This window comes from Mus caroli, unplaced genomic scaffold (genome assembly GCF_978045245.1).
Source record: "Mus caroli unplaced genomic scaffold, Mus_caroli_1 scaffold_4, whole genome shotgun sequence".
NCBI classification, from domain to species: Eukaryota; Metazoa; Chordata; class Mammalia; order Rodentia; family Muridae; genus Mus; species Mus caroli.
Window position 1 is genome coordinate 131,605,262 of NW_028227259.1, and position 12,909 is coordinate 131,618,170.

At 47.1% G+C, this 12,909-nt stretch overlaps 1 protein-coding gene across 1 annotated transcript in view; it reads left to right on the forward strand.

The window, feature by feature from the left end:
- The window catches only part of Tmem132c (transmembrane protein 132C), a 202,477-nt gene that overhangs the window by 93,203 nt on the left and 96,365 nt on the right, over positions 1-12,909 (forward strand). The window contains exon 2 of the mRNA XM_029477801.2: positions 8,790-8,936. Coding sequence (XP_029333661.2) covers positions 8,790-8,936 — 147 coding nt within the window. The remainder of the gene's footprint in view (positions 1-8,789; positions 8,937-12,909) is intronic.

The following is a 12,909-nucleotide window of genomic DNA, read 5'->3' on the forward strand; positions in this document are numbered from 1 at the left end:
GATATGATCAGGTGTGAATTTTTTAAAGATTTATTTATTTATTATATGTAAGTACACTGTAGCTGCCTTCAGACACTCCAGAAGAGGGCGCCAGATCTCGTTATGGATGGTTGTGAGCCACCATGTGGTTGCTGGGAATTGAACTCAGGACCTTCAGAAGAGCAGTCAGTGCTCTTAACTGCTGAGCCATCTCTCCAGCCCCCAGGTATGAAATTCTTAAGGACAAATTCAAAAGGGTATCTTTAACTTATGTATTGTTTTAAATTTTTTATTTCAATCAATTAATTGTTTAATTTAATTTACACTCAGACTGCTGTTTCCCCTCCCTACTCTCCTCTCAAACCTCCCTCCCCGCTCCCTCCCTACCTCCCCTTCATGGTCACTCCTCCTTCCTTCCTCTTCAGAGTAGGGGAGGGCTCCCATAGCTATCAAACAGCCTTGGCATATCAAGTGCAGTAAGACTAGATGCATCATCTTCTACTGAGGCCCAGTTGGGGGAAAGGATCCCAAAGTCAGGCAACAGAGTCAGAGATAGCCCCTGTTCCCGCTGTTAGGAGTCCCACATGAAAACCAAGCTACACAGCTGTTACATATGTGCAGAGGGCGTAGATCAGTCCTATGCAGGTTCCGTGGTTGGAGGTTCTCTTTGTGATTCCCAGCAGGCTCAGGTTGGCTTAATTCTGTGTCTGGGTTTTTCTGTGGTGTCATAGACCCCTCTGGCTCCTTCAATCCTTCCTCCCCTTTTTCTGCAGTGTTCCCCAAGATTGGCCTGATGTTTGGCTGTAGGTCTCTGCGTCTATAATTTAAAGGAAGAAAAGTCAGGGATAATTCAGGAACACAAGCAGACAGACCCACAGACTCATATCCTATAAGGTAAATTAATGGGCATCTGAAAACAAAGCTGTTTTGGGAGAAATGGAAGAGACACCATTCATAGCGAGATGATATACAAGGGTGTAAGAGCAATGCTCTGTGGGATTTTTTTTTTGTTTTTTGATGAGTTTGAGCCAATTGTGTGAACATTCTCTTAGTTTTAATTCAATTTTGATTTGCAGCGTTCTTGTTCTGGGAGATGATTTGATTCTGAAGCAATGATAAAGGGCAAATAACTGTGTTGCTTAGTAAATCTTCCCAGCATGCCCTTTCATCTGTAAATTGACCGCATTCCACTGGGCGGAAGTAGGAGGGATGGGACACAAGTGAGGCTCAGAAACCTGCCTCTGAGACACAAGATGGGAGTAAGAAAGGCAGTGGCAGGGTCAGAGGTCAGGGGTTGGGAGAGTGGATATGGGACTCTGAGAACATATTTGTGTATAAACTGTCCTCTAATGCAGACCAAGTCAGCTGGTCCTATGGTGTGACGGCTAACGGCCAGCAAGGGACACTCTGAAGAAACATCTCCATTTGTCATCTCTGCCGGTGGCTGAGTGTAAATTCAGGTACCAGTGTGACTGATGCCACCAGATGCAGAAGTTGGAAGGGATGCTATTTAATTTGCTACTGTGTAGTGTAGTATAGCCTTCATATACATACATCGACAGATATGACCTCATGGTGATAGGTAATAGCAAGTGGATACCAGTAGTGACGGGTTGAGTCTCCTACCTTTTCCGCATGTGGTTTTAGGGATAGAACCCAGTGCCTAGCACATGTGAGGCAAAGCCACTATGGTTGAGCTTCAGCCCAAGGCCTTTTTGTATCATTTCTGATTTATATTATATATTTATCATATACACATGAGTGCAGTACCGACAAAGGCCAGAAGAGGGCGAAAGATCCCTTGGATCTGGAGTTACCCGTAGGTACGTGTGAGCTGCCTGGTATGGACACTGGGAATACTGAGTCCTCTAAAGATTAAAATGTGCTCTGAACCACTAAGCCAACTCTTAACCTCTTTTGTAATTTCTTTGTGAGACGGGATCTCTCCAAGTTGTCCTGGCTGGCTTTGAACTCCTTTTGTAGCCCAGGCAGCTTATGATCCTCCTGCCTCAGGCTCCCAGGTACCTGAGATTACATGCTATGTATGCCCTGAGGCCCAGCTCCTTTTTTTTTTTTTTAAATTATGCAACCCTACGTGTATTTGGTTTTTAGCTGGATAAAGATTTGGTCGAACAACTAGCTTGCAAAATGCTAAAACTCTAGCGTGCAGCAGGTGCCTGTTTCGTGCTGTTTAGCCTGAGCAGAGTGGAAGTCTGAGGAGTAAGCCTGCGGAAGCTGTGCAGTGGTGCATGCTAATGAACATCTTATACCAGAGTCTGCAAAGGAGATGGGGGACCCAGTGCTAAGGGCCCGAAGCAATGGAGCTTAGCTGTGCCAGGAGCCCTGCTGCTCTCCAGCGCCAGCTTTGCCTCAGAGATGGAAAGACCTGCTGATAAAGAAGTCACCGTTAACTCCAGATATAAGCAAATGCAGGCACGTCACAGGCAATGGCCCAAAGGACCAACAGTGGATAAGCTTATCAAGGCACAGGAAGATACTTAGTAGGAAATGCCTCTGGCTGCACCTGTTTTCACCTGATAGGCGGGGAGCACGTGTTCAGACAGGCTGGCTGGCAGGGACTGAGTCGCTGATCCCACAGGCAGGAAAAAGAGCCTGGGTTCAGTGGCTCCGTGCACATACAGGTTTATGCCTGTATGCACAAGCATGTATGTAGATGCACACACACACACAGGTACACCTATTATGCATATCATTTGTGCATACATGTGCATGCACACATAGCAGTGTGCACACATATGACACACATGGCTCATTAATACACCATGCCTACATAATGCACACATTCATACACCGTGCCTACATAATGCACACATGACCATCTGTGCATGCATAAATGCGCTGGCTTCTTTGAGGAAATGCAGGCATGAGCAGGGGACATCTCATGTCTTAGAACAAGGCTCAGACTCATTTTCTCCATCTTGGGTCCTGATACAATCCTGAACATTCTACCCCATCAGACAATTTAAGGAAGATCAAAGAAGTCGACAGAGTAGGTGAGGGCATAGGTCCTGGCTTAGGAAAGGGCCTTCTCCCCACCCAGGACACTCAGCACCAGCTCAGAGCATGGCAGGTTGTATAGAGCAACTGTGTTCATGGGGCTCCTAGTGAGAGACGGAGATTGGAGAAGCAGCCCCCACTGCTGAGAGCAAACCGTGACCATGTGTGCGCATGCTCTGTGACTTCATATCCCACAAAACTGTGGCGAGGGTGTCTGTAACCCCAGCACTTGAGACGTTGAGGCAGGAGAATTGCTGAAATTCCGGGCTAGCTTGGATCACAGTCTGAGACACTGTCTTGAAAAGAAGGGAAGGAGGAGGGAGGGAAAGGAAAGAGAGAGAAAGAGAAAGAGAGGGAGAAAAAAAAGGGAAGAAAAATTGTCTGTAGCAAGCTATAGTCACAAACGTCTGCATTTTAGAATCTTTTGCTTCCTGCCTGAGAGTGTGAGCACACTAGTGGCCAGACATATTAACTTATAAGATCTATGAATATGTTTTTCTTATTGGTCCTGTCACATATTCACTTCCGTGTGCGTTCACATAACATTTTTTATTACTCTGTAGGTAACTAGACGGGGTTCCTTTGTGAAATGACTTTTCTATAGCAAGCAGAGAGATGGTTGATCTAAAGGAAAGTACCAAATAAATGCACTCACAGGGGATGTGATGCACCAACAAATTGAAGCCTTTGCTTGCAGAGAACCTGGAGGAGTCTGGCTGTGTGTGTGTGTGTGTGTGTGTGTGTGTGTGTGTGTGTGTCAGAGAAAGAGAGAGGGAGGGAGGGAGGGAGGGAGGGAGGGAGGGAGGGAGGGAGGGAGGGAGGGACCTTCCCTGAGCACCAGCCTCTGACACCTGCTTGACCACTATGAGTTTACTGAGCTCAAAAAGCTATGGGGACACCAGCACTAATTCATGAGCACATGTACCTGGTCCTTCATAATGTTCTAAACTATTGAAACCCCACCGCCAGCTCCCCCCATCCCAGCTGGTCAGCTTCACAGGATCTCTTCTAGGTTAGTGGCAGGCTGTGGATATGAACGCATGTGTCTTCTTGCAGGAGGGCAGTATGTGCCACTGCAAAGGGCTCCCCTTCCCTCCTTAGCTACAGCTACCACCAGGCATAAGAAGCCAGAGGTGACAGCACCTGGAGCCAGAATGGGGGGAAGCTCCGACTGATAACAATGAGACCCTCAGACTCTAAACCGCTGCTTCTGCCTTGCCAGGGCTACGGCCTTAGGTCTCCCAGGAGCCAGGCTGGGTGAGCAGCTGCAAGTGGTGGCTTGCTTCTCTCCTCACCTGCTGGCAACTGTGCCGGTTCTCTGGGGCAGCCGTGGCATAGTGCCGCACGTGAGCTGATGACACCTTGTGAATGTCTTCTCTTCTGCTACATAGGGAAGTAAAACAAAGGTATTGGCTGATGTCTCCATTGGGGAGGGGGTGTATAGCAAAAGCTGTAATGGCTAATATTGTCATCTTGGCAGGATGGCTCACTTAGGAGGCAGACCGCTGGGCATGCCTGTAAGGTTACTTCTAGACGAGGTTAACTGATGGAGGGAAACGCACTCTGAATGTGAGTGATTCTAGCCCATGTTCTGCATAAAAGGGAGAGAAGGGACTGAGCATCTGTATTTCACATTCCTTGGTTCCTGATGGTGGATGCAGTCTGGACCACCTCTGTGACCTCATTTTAACTCGGTTATGTCCACAATGACCCTTTACCCCTTTCGCATGTGTTTATACATGTATATGTGTGGACATATGTATGTGGGTATCTATGCATGCATGTGTACATACATGTGCAAACCAGAGAAGTTGAAATCAGTTCACTCCATCTTCCATCTTATTCACTGAGATAAGGATCTCTCAATCAAACCAAGAGATCGCCAATAATGGCTAGCCTTGATACCTCAGACCCCTTGCCACCCACCTCTGTCTCAGCCTTCCCAGGCTGGAGTTGTAAGAGGTGGCCACCCCCACCTAGTATTTACTTGTGTTTCTTTGGCTCCAAACCCCAGTCCTCATGCTTGTGTTGCAAGAGTTTTAACAGCTTAATCATCATGTGTAACCACCACCACCACCACCACCGCCACCACAACCACCGCAGGACCCTTTGTGAATGAGACTGCACCCTAGGACTCCAACATATGCTAACTGGGGTGGACAGTATACTGCAAACAGCATCTGATTATACGGTTGTACCTTCTGACATACTCTCCTAGGTTTAAAATCTAGGTACCCAGGATCCAAGACTGAGTGGCACCCAAAAACTCCCTCATGCCTCATAAGAGGCTCACTCATCCCAGAAGAACTCAGCAGCTTCAGGAGACAGCATTACATGAGGAGGTTACAAATGGCCAGAGGGAGATACCTCGCGGGTGGAAATTAGCCTTTCAGTGTTCAAAATGTGTACCGAGCATTGATTTTTCTCTAAGAACACTTAATCACCCCTTATTACATATTGGGAAAAGACGGGTAAAGCTATTGTTTTTAACCAGCTAGAACTGAGCGAGATCGCTGGCTGGGAACGTGCAGGATGGATGTGTGGGCTCTGCCTGGGCACCTGCGGTGAAGCTGGGAGTGCCACCAAGAGGAGATCCACAGCTAGATCGTACCCTGAGACACCCCAGCCTCCAGCCTGTGCTGAGAAGCTCAGGACTCAGCACAGGCATCACAAATAACAAATGATAGCTTGGAATGTCAGTGGCCAGCAAAATCAGGCCCATAAATCGGGGCATATGAGACCAGGATACATGCTACGCATGGGGCAGAGAAACACAGGCAGGTGACTAGAGTGGAGATCTCCGTCCTAGTCTGCTATGTCTCCCATCCACACACCCGTGCAGGAAAAGCCAGCCTCTGTCTGGCCACTTCACCTCCACTTCTTACCTCGATGCTAGGTATCCCTAAGGATGAGTGACTCATTTTTTTATCTCCAGTGCTGACTCTACTTGCAAATTTCCAGTTCTGGAATCCAGGCTGCCGTCTCCCCTGTTCAATGCATGGAATAGATCAAAACACCCATTGTTCTCACCAAAGAAAGTGATCTCTGTCCACCAGAAACCCTTACGGCTCTTGGCCTTCCCCACCTCAGTGGCTAGCTCTCCAGCTCTCTCGGATATGGAACTACCCACCACAAAGACCGACCAGGTTCTTCAAGTGCATGTGAACTCCAATGGGGAAGAAATGACTGTAGCCTTGCTAAAATCTGGACTCTCAAAGTTCAAATGCAACCAAACCATTTCCCAGCCAAGTCACACAGCAGGAAGCCTTCCTTTGTAGCAGCACACATGAGTGCCAGGACCTTGAACGCCCAAGAGTTGTCAGTATCTCTGCTAGGAAAGATGGGGCTTCCCCATGCTAGTGTGCCTTTAAATATTGTTCACCAAATGCATCCTCATCTCTTTGAACTTGTCAATGTCCTTACGTTGTCAAGTTAAGCCACAATGTTAAGTCACAATGTCCACCGTGTAGTGACTTAATATAAAACTAAAAGTACCTTTATGTGTGTGAGAGTGTTAATGTGTGCATGCATGTGCGTGTGAGTATGTATGTACCAGTTGGATTCCCTGAAGCTAGAGTTACAAGCAGTTATGAGCTACCATATGGGTACTGGAAAATGAACTTGGATCCTTTACAAGAGCAGTCCATGCTCTTAATCACCAAGCCACCTCTCCAGCCCTGAGTTTTATTGGTTTTTCTTTTCTTGTTTCCTTGTATGTCCAGCTCACCCCCGTTCCCAAACTCTTTTGCTCGTTGGTCACATCTCAGGATGTACTCATTTAGATCACAGGCAGACATCATTAGAAACCTCACTGTTGGCTGTTCGACTCCCTGCATGCTGAAATCTTGCCTCCTTGAGGAAGAAACCTAAGAAACTTTCCTGGCTTGGGAAGCTAGAAAGATAAAAGAGTCACAAAGCTGGTCCCCAAGTTTTATAAAGCACTAACAGCCTCCAGAGAAGAAGAGACTCTTGAGTGGAGCTACCTGCGAGTGGTGTGCTGGGAGAAGGGGTGATTGAAGCTGCTTTTGAGTCAGAGATGCTCCTGTCAATCACCCCAGTACACTCACCAGTGAGGAATCTTTTCTTTGTCATGGGTACCCTATCTGGGGTGAACAGATATTTCTTCACATTTCTATGAGAAGTCCCACAGCATTGCTGGTGGGAGTCTCAGGCTGTCCGTGCACTGGGTGTCTGTCTCTCTGTTCAAGTCCAGACTTTGTTCCCTGTATCCATCACTTCCTCCCTGATTGGCTGGAGCAACTCCCCTGTGGTTTCCCAAGCATGGGCATAGAGGATAAATGTTTTGAAGACTAATGTGGTGAGGACATTGAGTCTGTAAGTGGGTGGGGACAGAGCTTTGGTCAGAAGTTGCTTCTGCTATTCCAGTCGCATCCATGAGGCTGCCATGGACTCCCGATTCTCCTCTGATGCTTGATTCTTGTCCTTGTTTCTCTTCTGTGTCTGTGACAAAACACCCTGACTAAAACCAACTTTTAGAGAAAAAGGGGTTTATGTAACTTACAATCCCAAATCACAGTCCACCTTTGAAGGAACTCAAGGCAGGAGCTTGATAGCAGCCCTGCTTGCCATTCCACACATGACCAAGGTGCTCATGTCACAGACAAAGAAACATGACGGGAACCCTGGGGGATGCTGGCTGTGGGCTGGCAGGCTCATGCTCAACCAGGTTTCTTATGTGACTCTGGAGCCCTGTGTAGGGAATGGTGCTTCCCACAGTGGGCTAGACTCTTCTACAACAACTAACAGTAGAGTCCCTCACAGATATGTCCATGGGTCAATCTGATCCTTCCAGTTCTCAACGGAGGCTCCTAGATGACTCCAGACTGCGTCAAGTTGTCGGGTAAAGCTAACCAGGACAATGCTTTTTTGCTGAGGCTCCCCTCTGTACACCTTGTGTTTAAATATGCACTGGTCATATGGCCTGTTATCATCCATTGTATATAAAATCTTCCAGTCACTTCTAGTCTGAAATTGCCTGCTCTTTTAGAAGTTTCTTGACCTAATTCATAAACAGTAGTACTGGGTTCTCCACCACAGCGCTGTTAAATTTCCATGTCACTTTCTGAGTTATTCCCTGCCATGTCTTCATTCCCTTGGTTTTTACCTCTTACCCAAGTCTTTCTTTAAGCTCCATTCTTAGGGGCTAGAGACATGGCCCCATGGTTAAGAGCATTGGCTGCTCTTGTAGAGGACCCTGAGTTGGTTCAGCTTCCAGCATCCACATGGTGACTCACAAGCACCTCTAACTCCAGCTCCAGGGGATATGATGCCTCCTTCTGGCCTCCATGGACACTGAACTCATGTGTATTACCCACAAACAAACAAACAAACTTATTACCAGTAAATGTTTTCTTTACCTTCTTGGTAGATCTATATGCCTGGGATCACATAAAAATTTTTTGTGTGCCGGGCAGTGGTGGCTCATGCCTTTAATCCCAGCACTTGGGAGGCAGAGGCAGGCAGATGTTTGAGTTCTAGGCCAGCCTGGTCTACAGAGTGAGTTCTAGGATAGCCAGGACTACTCGGAGAAACCCTGTCTTGAAAAAAACAAAACAAAAAAATTTCTTGTGCAATTTAGAGAATGCCCTAGGATATTCCTGCAAGTTCCACGGTCCCTTAGCCTTGGGTGGGGGGAGGGGGGGATCCCTTTCACCTCCATGTGTGGTCCTAGCAGGGGCACAGCCCCATGCATTTTGATAGCGGCATCCGAGTGGGCTCTCTGAAAGCTCAATTCTAACACTGTGACCCTTTTTCTCTCCCTCCATCCACAGAGCCAAGGTGAAGAAGGGGGTGAACATTCTGACCGCGCAGACCAGCGAGCCTCGGCAGTGGGATGTGAGGCAAGAGGTGGGCAACGGAGGGAAGCACACCACCACCTCGGTGGCCTGCCAGCGCCTGGGCCCTGGGGCACGCAATAGGTGAGTAACACCTCCAGAGCAGTCTGGTTTTGCATTGAGCTTTGTCTGGCTTCACATGGACCATTGCTGGTCCAGAGACTATCGGTGGTCCAGATGTTAAACCCAGGACCTAATGCCCACAGGAGTATCGGATGACTGATGGTTGTCAGCATGGGTAGGCACCAGCCTTGTGATCTTTGAGCATTGGAACAGAAATGACATCACACACACACACACACACACACACACACACACCCTGCGCTTTGTCGCCCTCCTTGGCTTATCAGAGGATGCTGTGACAAAATATTCCCTCTGCATACAGATTAGATTTAGTCACCATTGAGAATAAGGGAAGGAGATGGCAAATTGTGAGGCTAAGAGGAGTCTCCCAGAGACTCACCATAGACACTGTGGATTACCCCTCAAGAGAGTGGTTTCATGGCTATGAAGAACACTACACTTAACTGTTTTGGAAAACAAAATTCAAGTCACTTGAAGGCATCCCGCTAGCAGCTGCTAAAATGTGGGCTCATCTCCTTCCAGGGTCTCATATACATAATCTCCACACGCAGAAGTAAGTTAATTACCTCAGAGGTTTGGGATCCTAATATCCACTGGGAGTTTTAAGGTGCTTTTTGTTTTCATCTGCATAGGAAACATTTCATTTTGACTTTAAGTACATCTTTAAAACAGGGATAACAGCTACATCATACTTCACCACAAGCCTTTAACCGAATGCCAGTCAGCATACTGTGATTTTGAAGAGCCAAGGTTGTTTCCAGATTTGATTCTCCTAGATAATGCTAACCAGTGAGCTTCCTTCCACATAAAATCTCTCTCTACTATCCATGGAAAACAGAAAATTGAAATGGCTTTTCTAGCTTGGGCTCCTGTTGCCATGATAAAGACCATGACCAAAACCAAACTGAGAAAGGAGAAGGTTTCTGGCCTACAGGTTACAGTCCATCAGTGAGGGAAGTCAGGGCAGGAACTCAAACAGGGCAGGAAGCTGGAGGCAGGAGCTGATGCAAAGGCCATGGAGGGATGCTGCTTACTGGCTTGCTCCCCAAGCTTGCTCAGCCTGTTTCTTATAGCATCCAGGGTCACCGTGCCCAGATGTACTACCACCCATAATGGACTGGGATCATCAGTCAAGAAAATGCCCCCACAATGTAGCCAATCTTAAGGAAGCAATCACTCAACTGAAGTCCCTCTCCCCAGGTGACTCTGGTTTGTGTCAAGTTAACAATAATTGCCCAACACAATGAACCCTCTACCTCATCATGCATATTATGCTTGATCCCATCTTTGTGATTGCTGGTAGAAGAGTTTTAATCATTATGAAAAACATATCTAGAAGAATGGCTTTCTGCTCATCTGTAGGGAATGAGAAGGATAGAAAGGGGAGGATGTTGGGGAGAGGGGACTATGCTCAGAATACATTGTATACTTGATGCAAACGGTCTTGAGTGTGTAAGGAAGATGGTTCTCACATCAGCATCCTGGTAGCATTTAGTATGGGCTCAAATAGTTCCTTAAGAGATGCTCAAACCGACTTGTGTGTGTCCTCACTGGAACAGCCTGGTTTCTCAGTGCCGGCTCCCATGCCATCGCTTAAGAAAAGAATTGCTTTGCCAACCTGAGTGACATAGAATTCCCTTATGAACAATTGAAACCCTTTCTAAATTTGGTACCCCAGCTGTTTCTCTGACACATTTAGTTTTTGCTTAGGTCAGTAAAACACAGCCACAGAGGTTGACAGGTTCCTGAGAGCTGTCCACAGGTAGGTGGACCTGACTTCAGTACGGCTGGCATCTCCACTGTTGGAGTTTTAATTTTTGAATGGTGGGTGTCAATCATACATATGAATGGAGTACTTTGTGATATTTCCTTGTACACACAGCGTTGTCTGTTTTGCTTTGTTTTGTTTTGTCCATCAGAAGCGTGTTCCCTTGTCTGGGCTCTCTAGACCTGTTCTCTCAGTGTGTTTTCCTAAAGAAACAGATTTAGAGAAGAAAGGTTCAGTTATGGGACATGTCTTAATTGACCCTTAAAATGCTGCCGTTTGTCAGTGTTCTGAGTCTCGAGAGTTGATCAAAGAGAGAGGGTCACTCAAGAATGAGTTAAACACCTGGCTGGCCGCAGGGAGAGCCAGCCTCTGTGGACTGGGTGTTGAGCAGCCAACCAAAAGCCTAGTTAGTAATTGTTACACAAAAGTTGTTTTAACCTGAGGGGTACATCAAGTTCCTCGTCCCCAAACCCCTGGTCTAATCTATATGGTTCCTGAAGGAAAATGCCACACCTCTACAACTTGAGTCCTTGCTTTCTACAGTTTGCAGTATTCAATAATGCAAGACGTTCCTGGGGTGCCAGGGCTGTCTTGTGACCAAAGTCGTCGTGCACAGGCTGTAGAGTTCTTCGAGAAAGACAACTATGGGTAACAGAAAACAGTCCTTTTTCTACAATGATTTCTTTGAGGTCAAAGTACTTCTAGAAGACAACTATTTCATCCTAATGCTTACCCTACATACAAGGATGCTCCCAAGTTTCCTGATAGAGCTACTACAGGAAGCTTCTCCACTTTTGTTTATGCGCACTCGATTCTTAGACCCATGGAACTCTCTGCAGGACCCTCCTTTAACACCCAACCATGAAAGACAGCTGTCCTGCTGAACAGCTCCTGGTTTCTGCCCCAGCCATCCCCATGGTGGCTCGTGACCCCTGGAAGAATTGTTAAGCACATCTCAGTGTCTCTGTCTTTGACCTGGAGATAGGGGTTGGAGGAGTGACCAGAAAGAAATGTGTGCCTGGGCCCTTAGTTATAGGGGAGGTCAGAAGACACATGAAATTTTCCCAATTGGCTTTGTGTAAAATATAATCATTATAGACATTTAAGTAAATGAAGGCAGGCTTGTTAATTAACAGATAGTGAACTTACACGTGTAAATAGTTCTTTGTGTCAGGCACAGCCTGAGAATCCACGAAAGGGAGATGAGACATTTGTAGAATACTCTATAAAGAGACACGCAGTCAGCCCTGTGTGTTTTGGGGCTTCTGAGAACCCTGGCTGGAGGCTGCTGTGTCCCTGGAAGAGTACAGAGTGTACCTGTTTTTCCCAGTTTGGTTCTTCAGAGGGATTTTGTTTTCAACTATTATTTTTTTAGAATTATGTGAAAGGGGTGCTTCACATCTGTACCTGGTACCCACAGAGGCCAGGAAAGGGTGTCGGATCCCCTGGAGCTGTAGTTACAGGCGGTTGCAAGTCATCAAGTGAGTGCCATGTCCTCTGTAAGGACAGTCAGTGCCTGTAACAATGGTACCATCGCTCCAGCCCCTCTCTGAATGGCTTGGACAGATTTCTATGTAGCCATTTTCAGGATAGCTTCTTCTTTTTATTTATTTTTTTTTTATGACAGGTGTACTGCCACCAGTCTGATTCTGGGTCGTCACAAGCAGGTGTATGTGGTGGAGGGAACCTGGCTAGGCCTGCTTGCTCTCAGTTTCCCTAAGTGATCTGCCCCCCTTCAGAACCCTTGCTATGGAAGAGCCAGTATCATCAGTTGCTCAAACACCCATCCCAGACTGTGACAGCCAGGACCTCACAACAGCTGTCACTCAGCTTCAGGAACAGTGTTTATACATCAGGGCCTAGCACATATCATGAAACTACCACCTGCTGCAGGGGAACCTGATCTCTGGGCGACACCGATACGTCTCCCCTTTCAGACCCATCCCTTGCTTAGACACTTAGGAGGCCCTGGGAGGCTCTCCACTCTGTGCTGGGTAGGTAGGTACCCCTGAGTCAGAATCCTACCTGATCTCAAGTACCCAGAGTGTGTGGCACTCTTGAGGCAGCTCCTGGCAGATCACACAAAATGTTGGATTTGTCTATCACTGTACAGCAAATCAGCACAGGTCTTAGACCTTAAGACAGTGAAACATGTATATGGTGTGTGCGCGTGTGTGTGTGTGTGTGTGTGTGTGTGTGTGTGTG